The sequence below is a fragment of the Protopterus annectens genome, chromosome 7.part1, assembly GCF_019279795.1.
Source record: "Protopterus annectens isolate FY-2018-M chromosome 7.part1, PAN1.0, whole genome shotgun sequence".
Lineage (NCBI taxonomy): Eukaryota > Metazoa > Chordata > Ceratodontiformes > Protopteridae > Protopterus > Protopterus annectens.
Genome location: NC_056740.1, coordinates 532,368,581 through 532,386,959, shown reverse-complemented (window position 1 = coordinate 532,386,959; position 18,379 = coordinate 532,368,581). Strand labels below are relative to the sequence as shown.

The window sequence follows — 18,379 nt, the reverse complement described above, 5'->3', positions numbered from 1 at the left end:
GCTGAAGGCCTGTGGATTTAGTTTCCACTCATGAGGGTCCATGAGGTTTCTGCTTAGTTCGTCTGCCAGAGTATTTTTCTTTCCTGGCAGGAATTGTGCCTGTAGATGTACTTGGTAGGTCAGTGCTGTGTTCCACAAAGTCATGGCTTGCCTGCAGAGGGGGTAGGAATGTGTGCCCCCTTGCTAGTTTATGTACCACATAACTGTAGTATTGTCCGTCTTTAGTAATAGTTGTCCTGGATGTAGTAGATCCTTGAAGGCTGTCAGGGCATTCTGTACAGCTAGCATCTCTTTTTAATTGATGTGAAGATGCATTTGGTCCGCGGGCCACGTGCCCTGAATACATTTTCCTGCCATGTGTGCCCCCCAGGCATAATCCGATGCATCTGTTGTTAGTGTCTGCCTGGCTGTGGGTAAAGTGAAAGGCTGTCCCTTGTTGTGGTGACAGGCCAGTGCCCACCATCGAAATTCCTATTGCAGGCAGGGAATAAGAGTTATTATTGTTTCCAGGCTGTGGCAATGTTGAGTCCAAACACGTTTTAGATACCACTGTAGCTTCCTCATATGCAGTCTTGCATATGGAATTAGCAGGATGCCATGAAGCCCAAAGCCTGCAGAATTTTTCTTGCAGGTAGCTGGGTCTTTGTAGCCATCATTTGAAAGTAATGAGTCAGTTGCCTTTGCTTGTCTGGTGTGAGATAAGCCATCTGGGCAGTTGTATTTAAGCTTGCACCCAGGAATATTATCTCTTGAGAGGGCACTAGTTTTGATTTCTTTTCGTTTACTGTGTACCCTAGGCAAATTAGTAATCTTTTTACAAACGCCAAATGCTTTAGTAGAATGTCCTTGCTCTCTGCTTGAATAAGGCAGTCATCCAAGTAGGGATATATTTGCATTCCTTTTTGTCTGCAAAATGCAATTACTGGTGCCAGGCATTTTGTGAAGACCCTGGGTGCAGTAGATAAGCCAAAGGGCAGTGCAGAGAATTGGCAATGCATTGAGCCAGCTATGAATCTGAGGTATCTTCTGCAAGATTGTCTGATTGGGACATGCAGGTATGCCTCTTTGACGTCCAAAGTAACTAGCCAAGCCTTTTTGCCCAGCATGGGTAGAAGTTGCTTCAGTGTCAACATTTTGAATTTTGGAACATCCAGGAAAGTATTTAGAATTGACAAGTCCAGTATTGGTCTCCAGGCTTTGTCCTTTCTGGGTACCAAGAAAAGACTTGAATAAAATCCTTGCCCCTGTTCTTGCTGTGGTACTTTTTGAATAGCTCTCATGTCCATGATCGCAGAAATTTGTTTTTGTGCCTCTGCCCATTGATTTTGTGGCAGGTCTGGCATACCTTTTGGCCTTGGTAGGGTGTGAAAGAGGAACCTGTAACCCTGAGAAACAATATTCAGTACCCATTTGTCCTGGGTGATCCTGTGCCAATTTTGTGAGAAAAGTGCTAGTTTTCCCCCTAAGGGAGCTGCCAAAAGGTAAGTGCTTGGCATTTGTAGAGGGAAGTCACTGGGACTGTTTGCTATAAGGTTGTGATTTGTCTTCTCTGCCTTTGGGGGCTGAACCACCCCATTGTTTAGGTCTGTATGAGCCTTGGGGCTGAGATCTGCCTCTTGGGCGTCCGTATCTGCCTCTTTGTGGCCTGTCTGACACTGGAAAGGACCAATTTTTACAAGGCCAGTTCCTGCTAAATCTAGGTGGCTGAACCTGTAAGAAATCCTTTACTGTCTGCATAAATTTCGCTTTATCTTCCATTTTCTTCAACACCTCTTCTGCTTTAACACCAAACAAAGTATCATGCTGTAATGGAGCATCTAATGATTTTGCTTTAACATGATCAGGCAGATTCTGTTACTTTAACCAAGCATGCCTCCTAATCACAGAACCTGTTACAGCGGCCCTGCAAGAGGCCTCCAAAGAATCAAAACCACATTGCAAAGTATGTTTTCCCACTTGTTCAGCTGCATGCAATACATCCTGCATTTCCTTGTTTTCTGTACATTCAGAGTTAGACAACATTTTCTGTTTCAATAGTGACATTAAGTATTGCTGATATTTAAGCATATGAAATTGACAATTTAAGGCCCTTACAGCCAAAGTAGCAGAAGTGTAAACTTTTTTTCCACATCTGTCCATTGCTCTTGAATCTCTTTCAGAAGGGACAGGGTTTTTAGCAGTGGAAGCTTTGACACCCGTAGGACCCTGAGATATGGTTTCTGGGTCAGCAGCAGGGTTTTTATGTAGAACTTTATGGGAATCTGGGACCCTGTAGTATCTGTCAGGCTTTACCGGTGCAGGGGGTATAGAGTCTGGAGACAGGCCTGACTTCAAAAAAACATCATCTACAATGTCCAGAACAGGGGGAATAGCAAGGGATCTATGCTGAGGAAGTAAAAGAAAATCTCTGAGTCTTTTCTTAGATTCTGAGTAATCCTGGCTCTCCCAATGAAAGTGCTCCCTCATGGTATGCAGGGTTTCCCCAAAGAAGAAATCTTCAGGAGGAGAGGCTGAAGGTATTGATTCTTCAGCATCAGACTCCTCATGGGGAGGAAAAGAATATTCCTGATCAGAGGAGGAATCAGAGGAAATGGAAACCTGATCTGAAGATTCATATTCTGTCTCTTGCCTAGGCCTCTTATCAGGAGGGGGATGGGAACCCCTGATCAAAGTAATAAGGTCTTCGGCCATTTTGAGCATTTGTTTTTTAGGCATGGAAGCCTGTCCTGGAGAATGCTGTACTTGTTTCTTTGTCTTTAGAGCTGCTTTAGTCTTTGGCTTAGAAGCTGAAGATGGCTTTACATATAACTGAGTTGGTCTGAAGACACTGTCAGAAGCCGATGCCTGCACAGCGGCTCAAGTCCCATCTGAGGGAATATTTTCCGAGGATCCAATACCTTGAGTTTCCAGAGGCCCAATCGGCTCCACGTGGGAGTCAGAAGCGGCCTGTGGCTCTGAGGTAGTGGGTATCAGGGGCTGCAAAAGCACCCCACTGAGAACCGGCGAACTGACGACTAGCTTAGCAGAAGCCTCATCGTCGGTTTTGGACCTCGGATGCCTGTCCTTGTCTTTATCCTTGCATTTTTTAGACACTCCGGTCGTTGGTTGTTCCAAACGGCATTGCATAATTGAATCTGCGGCCGAAGTAATGAAAGGCAAAATCGTACCAACGCTTAATAGTGCATTGGTTAAATCTAGCACAAAACCAACAACAAGCAACGTCGTGGTCTGGGCCTAAGCAAGGAATACAGTAAGAGTGAAAATCCTTATGAGGTATTTGTTTCCCACAAGAAATACAATTGTTATCTTTTTCTGACATTGGTCTAGAGCAAGAAAAAAGTTTCCCCAACGGGGTACTTAGCTTTAATGAAGACTTCGGTTCTGAAATTTGATTTCGAAAATCTCAGGAGTCAGCCGACCGGCACTTGCGAACTGCTTTTGCTTCAGGCACCGCACGGCAAGAAAGACTGAAGAAAATGGCATTGGCTGCATCTTTTATACCCCTGGCACACTGACGTCAGGGAAGAGGCGACAGCAACCGACGCCGGACCAGGACTTTGGAATTCAGGACAACTGCGGGTAGCCTGCCAGCAGGATAACCCAACTATAATGACTGCAACAGTGAAACACGATGAACATCAGACTACGGTGGTTTGGACACATGCAGAAAAGCAGAAGACAATCTGGTGAAGAAGATTTGGAATAAACAGGAAGAAGGTAAGAGGAAACGAGGACGTCCAGCAAAGAGGTGGATGGATTGTGTGAAAGAAGATCTGCAACTGTCAGGCATGAGTGTCGAAGAAGACAGGAGTGTGGCATTGAATTGAGAGAGATGGAGACAGTTAACAGGATTCTCCAAGCCCATGTAGAAAATGGGAAAAAGGGGGGGGGTCATAATGATGATGATGACTTGTTGTAAAATACTCTAAATAAGGACACTGATGAAAGAGTTTGAGTATTTCTGTACGTGCCTAATCCACCTATGTTCCCCTGCAAACAATGCATAAACATTCCTTGGCAAGTGTGCACCCATACGATTTTCTGTAATCTGGATGAAAACCATGTGCCAGGTGATGCTTCTATGGTGGGATTCAACCTGCTCTCTGCCCCTAAGATGAGAGAGGTGACACTGGCCACTCACTACCATATCTCTCTTCCAGCAAGTCAACCCACTAGATGAACCTAGATCGGCTTAGCCGTAGTCAGGAAAAAAGCCTCTGCAGCATGAAAAGTACAGCTGTGTGCACTTACCATAAATGTAGATGTTCGAGTGCACTCACTGTCACAGTATACATAAAGTACAGTTGTGTACACTTACCATAAATGTAGATGTTCGAGTGTACTCACTGTTGCAGTCATCACATTTGGGTAATCTGCTTGCAGTAGCCCTCAGTTGGCCTGATTATCAAAGTCTTGGGTCCTGCATCGGTTGCTGTCTCATCTTCCATGACATCAGGTAGTCAGGGGTATAAAGCATGCAGCCAACGCCATTACATCAGTTTTTCTTGCCCCAGATGTCAGGTGCCCCCCTAATGGGAAGCAATTAAATAAATATATATATATACATACAAGGTTATACCTCCAACAAAAAAGCAAATACACCAAAAAGCTTTTAAGCATAGTAAGGGAGAATAGACGTACAGCCAAAAGAAGTCAGGGAGCTGGAGGGAGGGTAACCAGGACTGCAACAGTGAATACACTCAAACATCTACATTTATGGTAAGTGTACACAACTGTACTATGTTCTTTGTGTTTCACTGTTGCAGTCATTACATTTGGGTAGATTCCCAAAGCTAAGGATGGGAGGAGGAATTTAGATAGCATTAGGACCAGCTATAAGGCCCTGCAAGACTGCAGTGGCAAAGCCAGCTCTGGATTTAGAGGAAATTGGCAAATGGTAATGCTTGGTGAAAGTATGTACAGAGCTCCAGGTAGCAGCTTCTAGGATGTCTCTGGTAGGGACACCCTTGAGAAAGGCTGTAGAGGTAGATGCAGCCCTGGTTGAATGGGGTCTAATCCCCTGTGGGATAAGTTTTCCATGGTGCTTATAGCAGAAATGAATGCAATGGCCTATCCACTTAGAAATGGTTTGTTTTGAAATAGCCTTCCCCTCTGCCCCTGCAGCAAATGCCACCAGCAGTTGTTCAGATTTCCTTTGAGGTTTAGTCCTGTCCAAGTAAAATCTAAGTTGTCTGTGCACATCTAAGGAGTGCAGTATTCATTCTCCTTTGTTCTGTGGATTAGAAAAGAAGGCTGGCAAATGAATGGACTGATTAAGAGCCACACTGGATACCACCTAGGGCATGAAGGAGGGATTGGTCCTGAGGGACACCCTGTCCGCATGAAAGATGATGAAAGGCTCCACTGCCATAAGGGCCTGTAATTCAGATACCCTTCTTGCTGAAGTGATGGCTAAAAGGAAAGCTGTTTTCCAAGAAAGGAATTTTAACTCTGCAGTTGCAGCTGGCTCAAAAGGAGGAAGAGTGAGTATTTACAATACAAAGTTAAGGTCCCAGGCTGGAGTAGGAGCTCTCCTGGGTGGTCTTAAGTTTTTGGCCCCTCGGAGGAACTGCTTGAGCAGTGGGTGAGAAAAGAGGGGTGGTTCTGTGCTGTAATGAGCTGAAATGGCTGAGGCATGAATTTTGATGGAGGAAAAGGAAAGGCCCTTGTGAAGCATCTCAGTTAAATATTGAAGAATCTAAGGTAAATTGGGCACTGCTGTGGCCATCCCTTGAGTTTGGTTCCAGGCACAGAATCTTTTCCATTTTTCAGCATAAGATTTTCTAGTACTAGGCCTCCTTGCCTCCAGAATGACATTCATCACTTGTTTACTGAGGGATGGTAATGGAGAGATTAGGTAATTAGCCAGGCTGCCAGGTTCAGGGTTTGAAGTCTGGGGGTGCAGAATCTGGTTCTCCTGCTGTGACAGCAGGGTAGGGGTCTGAGGCAGGGCCATGGGGCTAGCTGTGACACACTCCACAAGAGAGGGTACCAGTGTTGGCGTGGCCAGTCTGACGCAATCAGTATCATCCTTGGTTTGTCCTGTTTGTTCTTTAGTAGTACTTTGGAGAGGAGAGGCAGAGGGGGAAAGGCATAAACTGACAGATTTTTCCAGCTGAAGGACAGAGCATCCACTTTCCAAGCTTGTTTGTGGGGAGTCCTTGTGCAGAATTTGTCCAATTGGTAGTTCTGGGGGGAGGCAAACAGGTCTATAAATGGGCTCCCCCATTTGTTGATCAACATGTTGAAAGTCTTTGGTTCCAGTTTTCACTCATGTGGGTCCATGAGATTTCTGCTTAGTTCGTCTGCCAGTGTATTTAATTTTCCTGGCAGGAATTAAGCCTGTAGAAGTACTTGGTAGCTCAAGGCTGTGTTCCACAGAGTCATGGCTAGTCTGCAGAGGGGGTAAGAATGGGTACCCCCCTGCTTGTTTATGTACCACATAACAGTGGTGTTGTCCGTCTTTACCATTAATTGTCCTGGAAGAATGTGGTCCTTGAAGGCTGTCAGAGCATTCTGTACAGCTAACATCTCTTTCTGATTGATATGCAAGTGCATTTGACTTGGGTTCCATTTGCCCTGAATGCACTTCCCTGCCAGGTGAGCCTCAAATGCATAGTCTGATGCATCTGTCGTTAGGGTTTGGGCGGCAGGGGGTAGAGTGAATGATAGTCCCTTGTTTTGGTGGCAAGCCTCTGCCCACCACAGGAATTCTAACTGTAGGCGAGGTATGATAGGAATCATTGCTTCTAGATCCTGAGAATGTTGACACCACAGGCTTTTTAGATACCATTGTAGTTTCCTCATGTACAGTCTAGCATATGGAATTAGTAGAATGTGCGAGGCCATGAACCCCAAGGCTTGCAGTATTTGCCTTGCAGATAGCAGGGTTTTTGTGGCCACTAGTTTAAAGTAAGTTGTCAAATGAATTTGTTTCTCTGGCGTGAGGAAACTCATCTGGGAAGTTGTGTTCAAGCTTGCTCCCAGGAATATAATTTGTTGACAGGGTACCAGATGTTATTTCTTTTCGTTTATGGTGTACCCCAGACATGTTAGCACCTGTTGTACAAATGCCAGATGATTCAAAAGTATGTCCTGGCTTTCTGCCTGAATTAGACAATCGTCCAGTTATGGGTATATTTGAATATTTCTTTGTCTGCAAGATACAATGACTGGAGCTAGGCACTTTGTGAATACCCTGGGTGCAGTAGATAAGCCAAAGGGCAGTGCAGAGAACTGATAGTGCATGCAGCCTGCTTTGAAATGTAGGTATTTTCTGCAAGATTCCCTGATTGGGATGTGCAGGTAGGCTTCCTTTAAATCCAGTGTTGCCAACCAGGCATCTTTGCCTATCATGGGAAGCAACTGGTGAAGAGTTAGCATCTTGAATTTTGGAATCACCAAAAAGGTGTTTAGGATAGACAGGTCCAGGATAGAATGCCATGAGTTTTCTTTTCTGGGTACCAGGAAAAGTCTTGAGTAGAAACCTTGTCCCTTTTCCTCTTCTGGTACAGTCTGAATAGCCTTTAATTTTAACAGAGAGAGTACTTGCTGTTGAGCCTCTGACCACTGATTTGTGGGTAGACCTGGCCAACCGTTTGGGGTTGGTAACGTGTGGAAGTGAAATCTGTATCCTTGGGAAACTATGTTTAAAACCCATTTGTCCTGGGTAATGAGTTCCCAGTTTTTTGCTTGCAGAGCAATCTTTCCCCCTAAAGGAGCAGTCAGTTGATAAGTGCTTAGAAGTTTTAAAGTTAAGTCATTGAGACAGTTTACCATAGGGGGGAGTCTTACTACGCCCTAATTTGGAAGTGGGAGCCCCCCACTGCTTAGTCCTGTGCGTACCCTGGGACTGAAGCCTGGGTGTTCTGCTGGTTCTGGGTTTGAACTGAGAAGGCCTAGAAGAGGCAAGAAAGGACCAATTTTTTGAGGGTCAATGTCTACAAAATCTTGGAGGCTGCACTTGTAAGAAATCTTTAACAGTTTGCATAGATTTAGCTTTTTCCTCCATCTTTTTAAGACCTTTTTCTGCTTTGTTGCCAAACAGGTGGTCCTGATTTAAAGGAGCATCCAGCAATTTAGTTTACACATGATCTGGCAAAGATTGCTCCTTAAGCCAAGCATGCCTTCTAAGCACAGAGCCAGTGACAGCAGCCCTGCAAGATGCCTCTAGTGAATCAAAACCACATTCAAAGTATGTTTTCCAACCTGTTCATCAGAATGCATTAAATCCTGTAAATCCTTATTTTCGGCACAATCAGGAATCAACATCATTTTCTGTTTAAGCAATCCAGTAATATGCTGCTGATACTTTAACATATGAAACTGGCAATTTAAAGCCCTGATGGCCAAGGTTGCAGAGGTGTATACCTTCTTACCCCATCTATCCAGGGCCCTGGAATCTCTATCAGAGGGGGTAGGATTTTTGGCAGTAGCAGCCTTAATGCCCTTGGGTTCCTGTGAAATGGTCTCAGGATCCGCAGTAGGATTTTTAAAAAGGAACTTGTGAGAATTAGGAACCCTGTAATATCTATCAGGTTTCCTGGGAGCAGGAGGTAAAGAGTCAGGGGCCAAGCTAGATTCCGAAAAGGCATTGTCAACAATGTCCAGCACAGGAGGAATAGATAAAGGCCTGTGTTGGGGCAGGAGTAAAAAATCCCTAAGCCTCTTTTAAGAATCAGAGTAATCCTGGCTTTCCCAGTGAAAAAGCTCCCTAAGAGTATGCAAGGTTTCACCAAAAGAAAAATCCTCTGGGGGAGAAGCAGAGGGAATAGAGTCCTCTGCATCAGAATCCTCAAAGGTAGATAAGGGTTCATCAGAGGAGACAGAAAATTCAGAATCCTGGTCAGACGTATCATAAGCAAATTCAATCCTAGGTCTCTTAGAGGGGGAAGGTTGGCTTCCCCTGATTAAAGTAATAAGGTCTTCAGCCATTCTTATCATTTGTTTTTTAGGCATGGAGGCCTGACCATGTGGTGTGGGCGTCGGTTTCCTAGGCATGGTTCGAGTTTTTGGTCTTGAAGAAGAAGATGGTGTCAGTTTAATATGCAAGTCAGTAGGTCTGAATACACCCTCAAAAGCCGGTGCCTGCACAGCGGCTCCAGACCCATCCAAGTTAGAGACATCCGCAGGTTCCACAGTTGAAGCATCTTGTGGCATACCAGACTCCGAATGGGTCTCAGTAGAGGCCTGGAAATCTGAAGTAGTGGGTATCAGGAGCTGTGAAAGCGCCTCACTGAGTACCTGAGAACTGGTGACTAGCTTAGGAGAAGCATCGTCGGCAGCTTTGGACCTAGGTGACCTGTCTCTGTCTTTATCTTTGCGTGTTTTCAGAATGTCGGTAGTCGGGCGGTTCACCGAAGACATATCTGAATAATTGAACCGAGTACCAAAATATTTAGAAGCGAAAATATACCGATGACGAATAGTTCGTGGTTTAAATAAGGCACAAAACCAACAGCGAGGTACGTCGTGGTCAGGGGCTAGGCAAGCAATACAGTGCGAATGAAAATCTTTATGAGGTATTTGCTTTCCACAAGAAATACAATTATTGCCTTTTACTGACATCGGTTTAGAGCAAGAAAAAGTTTCCCCAACGGGGTATTTAGCTTTAGTTGAAGACTTCGGTTCTGAAACCCAAAACGAAAATTTCAAGAGTCGGCCGACCAGCACTTGCGAACTGCTTCTGCTTCAGGCACCGCACGGCAAGAAAGACTGATGTAATGGTGTGGGCTGCATGCTTTATACCCCTGACTACCTGATGTCACGTAAGATGAGACAGCAACCGACGCAAGACCCAGCACTTTGATAATCAGGCTGACTGAGGGCTACTGTAAGCAGATAACCCAAATGTGATGACTGCAACAGTGAAACACGAAGAACATCAAGCTCCATTTACTGATTTACCTACCAAGTAGATGCACTGCCCACTGGACTACAGATGCTCTCTGCAGGACAAGTTATTTATTTTATTTTTATTTTACTTATTTGTTCTTACTGGGCAAGTGAACTGGTCCTAGGACCCTTTTAATTCACAAGCCAGTGTAGACATTTTCACAACATGCTACAACATGTTACAATGCACCAGAATTACATCACTCGAAGTTGCCATGTGTAAGATGGAAATCAGCAAACCACTGCTGTGAGGTACAAATAAACATGGCCGAAGGCCATTCTTGTCATTATGCTGCATTTTGTGTTATTCCACTCTGAATTACAGCCTTACCATCTACTGAGGAAATCAGAGACAGTCATTTAGGGCACAAAAGTTGAATCATAATCCCCCCATCATGTTGTCATGTTAGCCTTTACATATTATAAAAGTATTTAGTTATTTTATTTATCCCTTGTTAACCAGCTTAGTCCCACTATCGCAGACCTGAAATGGCATTCGTTCTGAATAAGGGAAATTTGTCCAGTGTGCAGGGGAATCCCTTCTACTCTTTTTGATAAATGCCAGGGGATATTTTACATCAACCTAATCCCATCACAGAGATGACACACTCAGGAGTGCAGCACTCCCCCTTATGCTGCTCTGGCATGTCAGTAATGGAAAATTAATTCAAGGAGTGGGATGGGAAGAGAACCCACAAACTTCTGATCTTTCACCATCAAAGAAGAGTGTACATGTTGATCCATGGCACTAACCTAATACTGAGTCAATGGTCAATCCTCCAACTATGGGCTCCATTTATGCATTCCACCTGCCAGTGGCATTTAATCTGTAGCAGCATAATGGCTGTGCGCTGAGGAAGTCTCTGCAGCTTAAGTAGTACATTACATTGTCATTTTTAAACAGCTCTTTACTAAAGAGTAAAGGGAAATGAGAGATAGTCAATGGCCATCAAAATGGCTCAGTGGTTGATAGTCACAGAGGAAGGAAAACACTTCAGAATAAAACTCAACAGCACTGTCTCCATTACTGCTTTCAGGATGGTTCCATTGCCATGACACCTTACGGGTAAACACGAATTAGAACTTTGATGTTTTAGATCTGAAACACATGGCTTCCTAAATCTTGATCTTTCTGTTACAGGATATTTCTGAAACACTTACCCTTACCATGCTCTCTCACACACCAGTCAGTACATATGACATATGACATGGTGGGTCATCAGCATGCACACCTCACCTCCTACTCCACCCAAACCCACATCACACATACCTACATATGCAGAGGTCTTCTCCAGAAACATACCTAAACACCAGAGACCTCCTAAACAAAAGCATGCTACACATAATACTTCCTCTGCAGAACACAATACACATACTAGAGTGCTCACACACCAGTGTCTCAAAAGCATGACTTGAGATGTACCTTTCTGGACTATAGAGGCATGACTGAGCTCTCAGACTATGTATCTCAGGCAGGTATGTCCCTAGCCTTAAGCAGCATTTTACCTTCACCTGGGATGATGCCTCAATACAAACATAAAATGACTGACATCAATAACTGGTGTCATTCTAAGGGGATACTGTATCTGTCAGCCTATGATCACATGACTGACAGACCTCAATGCTTTGCCAGAGATGGTCTTCATCTGTCACCTCTGGGATTTTGGGTACTGGCCAAGGCTCTTGCCACCTCCATAGTGCCTTTTTTAGACAGTGTCTCATGGACAAAATTCCCGATGTAAAACCTCTATCTAAAACAACCTCAAAGTTATGCTGCTAAATACTAGGAGTCTCAATGTGAAACTCACTCACTGGAAGCAGTCCTTAACTTGGAAGACATAGACATTTGTGCAGTCAAGGAGACCTGGTTCAAGGCTGTGGAGAGCACCCCAGCCATACATCTCCTTCCACACGTTCAGACCACAAACTGAAGGCGTAAAAACTAAAAGAGGCGGTGGATCGATATTCCTTAAAGATAAATACACCTCCAGACTGGTTAAACAGTATGATTCCCTGGAGATATATCAGGTGCAATTAACTGTTGGTAGGACACCTACTCAAGTCATTGCCAGCTACAGGACACCCTCCATGAATCCGGACACCCACTCTGCCTATTTAGATCTACTTGAGTCTATGAAGATACATCTGAACACCATGGTTTTGGGTGACTTTAACTATCCATCCATTGACTGGGTAAATTACTCATGCAGAAACTCACTTGCCCAAAGGTTCCTTGACTTCATTAACTCCAATGCCCTGGACTAGCTGGTTGACACCCTCACAAGGGGTGCCAACATCCTGGATCTGATGCATACCAGTATGGGGGACCACTGTAGCACCCTCACTGTGAGGTCTTCCCTAGTGATATCTGACCACAAATCAATCTCATTCGAACTATCATGCCTGATCCCCCCCCCCCCCCACCAGCAGCAACAACTAAACTAAAAAACTTCTCCAAAGCAGACTATAATCTCTTACAGGAAGGTATAAACAGCTTTACTGCACCTCCCCCCTCAGAATAAACTGGCAGCTATGCTGAGTTCTACACCAATGCTTTATACAAACATCTGTATAACTGCATTGATTCGGCTGTACCTGACAGGACCAAAACAAGCTCCTCAAGGAAGAATGAACCTGCCTGGTGGACAACTGCCATTAACAGGCTATACAATAAGATGAAGAAATTGCTGTCTAAGAGTAAGACGGAGCAAGCCCTAAACTGGAAACACTCCCCCCTCAGCTTAAAGAAGCAAATAAGACTTCTTGTGAAGTCCTCCAGAGCAAACTATGAATCCAAATTAGCTTCCTCAACTAAGGACAACCATAAGGCATTCTTTAGTTACATCCAAAACCTAAAATGAAAGGCCCATATTTGTGCCAAACTGGTAGTTAATGATACCACATATACTGAGCCTGTGGACATAGCTAACCTGTTAACTGACAGGTTCTGTGAAAACTTCACTCTCTTGTCCTCACCACAAGTACCCCATGACATCCCTATCACCTGTCCTCTACATTGTATCTCTAAAGAGCAGGTCACAAATGTCCTCCCTATGGCCAAAAACACATAATCTATGAGACCTGATAACATCCCAGGTTGTGTCCTACATGGGCTCAAACAAGAATTTGCAACACCACTGCGCACTCTTTTCAGTCATAGTCTAAGCAATGGCTTCATCCCAGGTGAATGAAAAAAGGCCACCATTACCCCCTTGCACAAAAGTGGTGCTTCCACTGACTCCGGGAACTATAGCCCTATTAGCCTGACTAGTCTTATCTGCAAGGCCATGAAGCAAATCATCATGGACCTTATCAACCAAGATATAGGTAATCTCCAAACAACTGACCCTACTCAGCTTGGATTTGTCAGAAGGACAGCATGCCTGTTAAATCTGACCTAATGGTTAAGGTGTTTGCCTTACAAACACAAGGTGCAGGGTTTGAGTCTCACAAGGGATAATTGGCTGGGCTTAAAATGGCTCGCAAGGGCAGTTAGCTTAGTACTAATCTATGAACCTATGAACTTATGAAACCTGGTGGACTTCTTTGAGACAGTCACCAAGGCCCTGGACAAGGGGAAATCTGTGCATACAGCCTTCCTAAACTTAACCAAGGCTTTTGACACTATCCCCACTCAGGCATTATTGACAAACTTAACCAGCTAGGTATCAACCATTATATCATTAGATGGGTTGCTAACTGGCTCAGTGATAGAACACATAGAGTAAAAATAGGGGAATCCACCTCCAACAGCAGACCTGTAACCAGTGGTGTTCCACAGGGATCAGTCCTGGGACCTGTACTGTTTGAAATCTATTTCTCCGGGGAACGGTCATAGAATCTCCAAACGATGTCAACATCCTACAAGAGGGTCTTACACAAACAAATGATTGGTGCCAAAGGCACAGCTTTAAACTCAATGCAAACAAATGTATTATTATCCCTTTTGGTAAGTGTGATGTTCCTGATAACTACCACATCAATAACAACACCATAAGTACACACTCAGTGGTGACAGACCTGGGCACACATGTTTACAGCAGCCTTACCTTTGATCACCATGTCTCCACATATGGTAAGAAGGGCATTATATATTGCTCATCTCATAAGTAAGAGCATTACATCCAGAAAAAAAAAGTTATAACCTCTCTGTACTCTTCCCTCATCAGGCCAATAATTGAGTACAATGCCCCTTTTGGTATGTAACTTTCCAAACACCAGCAGCAATTAGAGAAACCACAGAGGTTCTTCACAAGGACAGTTTAAGGTCTTCAGCATCTGTCCTATGTGGATCATCTGAAATCACTGTCACTTTATTCTGCTTCATACAGACTACTCAGAGGTGATCTATGCCTTGCATATAAGGCAATCTTTGACCCTGCTTTATTAGAAATGCTGCATATCAGCAAGTCAAATGGTACATGGGTTACTCACTCTAAAGACCTTAACCTGGTATGTGACATTAATAGAATCTGCTGGAGGGACAGATTTGTCTCCCAGAGGTTATCACACCTTTGGAACGGACTCCCACTTCATGTCAAACAGAGAACCTCATTGGCCCTCTTCAAACACAATCTAGATGATTGCATGGGTAACTGAAAGTTCACCCCAGAGGTTCCACCTGTGTCCCTCTTGGACAGGCGCAATTGGTGCTGATCATGGAATAAGGGTAGAACTTGCCTAAGCTTGTAAGCTTAGCCTAGTAACTTCCTATGATCCGGATGTACTGATTTTAAAACAAAATGTGAAGGAACTTGAGCCTTTGTAGCATAATGAATGTCATATTACCATCTGCACTGCATACATATAAAAGCAGAAAACAAGAGCTGATATTCTGTTGTACTGCCAGAACAGTCCCTAATTTAGGGCTCCTAGGTGCTTTTTAGCTCTGATTGTTTGAGACACCTGGAAAATAACTTAGATGTCTTCAAATGCATTAATGCACATTAAAATAACAAAATGCACTGACATAAATACTATCCTTCACATCCTCATCCACTATTCCAGAATTATCTGCTTGTCAAAGTTATGCATCGCCACAAAACTTTACATCTGTTAACCTCCACCTCACCTGTATGGCCCCATCCTGAAATCCCTTCGGGGACTTAACTTTGTTGTCAGCTGTTTCCAAGCGAAACTACTTCCATGTGAAACTATCCTCAACCTTTCATCCAGCAACCTCATACAACACACCCTCTTGAGATCTCACAGAAGAAAACATCTCTACTAGCCGAAGCAGTAACTGTGTCATCACATCAACTCACATGCTGTCTCAACCCCAATTCAGTCCTCTCTGAATTTCTGCCTATATTAACAGAGAAGCAGGAGTTCAGATGGGTACCGGATGAAAAAACAGTCAAGACTAAAAGTCACTGAGGATGTCCAATGGTTAAATGCACTGAACTACAACCTTGGGCAGTCAATACTTTACATGTACTCTCTTTATGCATAGTATATATTGTGTAAATTCATCCTGGCTGTTGTGTCTGTTTCTAATATGTTAACTTGCCTTCATTTGTTCACATTTTGTAGTAGAACACATCTACATTCATCTCACTGCACATGCTTGTTCTTCTGATACCTAGTGTATGTGTTTCATAACATTGTAACATTTTCTGGAGCATTTCTCTCTAGATGTCCACTTAAGCACTAGGTATGTTCAGAAGGGAATTCACAATCAGCCCATATAAATAAATAACGTTTTCGTTTAGCTATGCCTCATTTTTTGCATCTTACCCAGCACAGTAAGAGAAGCCATGGAAACGGTGAAGTTGCGAGTACCCGGAGTTGTGGCACGGCATGCATAAATTCCCGCATGATGCACCTTCACGTCTGAGATCATCAAGTTTCCATTTCCAATGACTCGAGTGTTGAACACATCTATAGACTTGTGATCTGTGGGAGAGAATGCTGCTGTTAAGACTAATGAACATTCCATACAGCTATATATAAGAGGTAGTAAACGGTCTAAATAACTCAGTTAAAATATGCAGATAAACAATGATGCAAACTGAAAATACTGGGTCAAACATGAAGAGAAAAAATATTCTTTTAAACTATTACTTAAAGTGGCCTTTAACATTCTGCCCCTGGGAGTATCCAATTAACAAGATGAAAAGTACAGTTGTGTACCATAAATGTAGATGTTCGAGTGCATTCACTGTTGCAGTCATCACATTTGGGTTATCTGTCTGCAGGTAGCCCTCAGTCGGCCTGAATACCAGAGTTTTGGGATTTCTGCTTCGTATGCCGTCGCTTCTTCCATGGCGTCAGGACGTCATGGGTATAAAACATGCAGCCGACACCATTACATCAGTTTTTCTTTCCCCAGATGTCAGGTGCCCCCTAAATAGGAAGCAATTACATGGTGTGGAACACCCCCAGCAAAAAGCAAATACCAATAATATAAGGTATGCCAAACAAAAAGGATAGGTAGAAGTAAAGAGAAGTCAGGGGTCTGGAGGGAGGGTAACCAGGACTGCAACAGTGAATACACTCAAACATCTACACTTATGGTAAGTGTACACAATCTACAATCAAGTGTACTATGTTCTTCATGTTTCACTGTTGCAGTCATCACATTTGGGTTGATTCCCAAAGCTGAGGATGGGTGGAGGCAGTCAAGAAGCATTATGGCTGGCAAGCTGGCCCTGCAAGCTGCTGTAGCAAATCCAGCTCTGGATTTAGAAAAGATAGGTAAGTGGTAATGCTTGGTGAAGGTGTGTACAGAGCTCCAGGTTGCAACTTCCAGGATAAGGTATGCAAGGTTTCACCAAAAGAAAAGTCCTCTGGAGGGGAGGCAGAGGGAATGGAATCCTCTGCATCTGAATCCTCATAGGTAGATAAGGGAATGTCCTGGTAATCAGAGGGATCACAGTCATCAGGCTCATGGTCTGTAGAATCAGAAGAAAAATCAATCTTTTGTCTTATAGAGGGGGAAGGTTGGCTTCCCCTAATTAAAGTTACAAGGTCTTAGACCATTCTAAGCATTTGTTTCCGTGGCATGGGAGCTAGAGCATTTGCTTTGGTCATCGGTTTTCTAGGCGAAGTGCGAACTCTGGGCATGAGAAACTCAGTAGTTTTAGTCAAAAATGAAGATGTCGGTTTAATACGAACATCAGAAGGTTGGAATACACCCTCTAAAGCCAGTGCCTGTACAGCGGCTCGGGACCTATCCAAGATAGAGACATCTGCAGGTTCCATAGTCGAAGAAGCAACTTGTGACATACCGGACTCCGAAAGGGTTTCAGCAGAGGCCTGCTAATCTGTATAAGTGGGTATCAGGGGCTGCGAAGGCACCTCACTGAGTGCCGGCCTATGAGGTCTGTCTCCGTCTTTATCCTTACATTTTTTTCAGAAGATTGGTAGCTGGATGGCTTATCAAAGCCATTTTGGAATACAGAGAAAAAGAGTGAAAGAATTTAGCGACAAAAATAGCCCGGCGATGAGTAGTTTGGGCGTTGAACAAGGCACAAAACCGACAGCGAGGAACATTGTGGTCTGGGCCTAAACAAATGAAGCAGTAAGGATGAAAATCTCTGTGAGGTATTTGCTTTCTACAGGCAAGACAATTATTAACTTTTTCTGACATCGGTTAGAGCAAGAAAAAAGGATCCCCAACGGGGTACTTATCTTTTAAAAGACTTCAGGTCTGAAACTCGAAAAACGAAAATTTCAGGAGGCATCCGACCAGCACTTGCTAACTGCTTGTGCTTCGGACACTGCACGGTAATGGCGTCGGCTGCATGTTTTATACCCATGATGTCCTGACGTCATGGAAAAAGCGACAGCATCCAACGCAGAAATCCCAAAACTCTGGTATTCAGGCCGACTTAGGGCTACCTGCAGGCAGATAACCCAAATGTGATGACTGCAACAGTGAAACATGAAGAACATCTAACAAAATGGTGCCTGAATGTTGCAGAACATTCATCAGCCAATCCAATTCACATGGCATCTAAAATGGAATCATGTGCTCCTCAGATGTGCAGGAACACAAAATATTTCTGCCACCCACACATAATGTAGGAAATCAGATAAGCCCAAAATACTGCAGTTTTTTATGCCAATGACCAATGTGCACGGTTTGTCAATGTGTGTACTAACCAGTGATCCATCACAGTGGCAAACCCCGAGGCAAGACAGCAGAAATCAGTTTTAGCTTCTCTAGTGTTTTCATACAAAATTTTTCACATATAATAAGAAATCCACAGTGCTGCTGTTCCTGTAGATAGGAAAAAGAAATCTCAAAAGTAGTAAATGAAGGCCATATCAGTTTCAAGTGTGACTGAAGTGCTCTTTTGTATTTTATTTAATTTTGTTGTTACTGGTCCATTAAAATGTTATCACTTTGCTTTTTTTTGTTAAGGCTTGCGTCAGCTGCTGTATTCAGTAAGCCAACTACAGGAAATGTAAAATGAGTACACAAAATTATTTTATTTTTGTAAAATTCCAACTAGACACCCCCGCCACAGTTTGTTTTAAT

At 43.6% G+C, this 18,379-nt stretch overlaps 1 protein-coding gene across 1 annotated transcript in view; it reads right to left on the bottom strand.

Moving 5' to 3' along the window:
• Window positions 1–18,379, bottom strand: part of PRTG (protogenin) — a 627,066-nt gene that overhangs the window by 277,300 nt on the left and 331,387 nt on the right. The window contains exon 6 of the mRNA XM_044078520.1: window positions 15,631–15,789. Coding sequence (XP_043934455.1) covers window positions 15,631–15,789 — 159 coding nt within the window. The remainder of the gene's footprint in view (window positions 1–15,630; window positions 15,790–18,379) is intronic.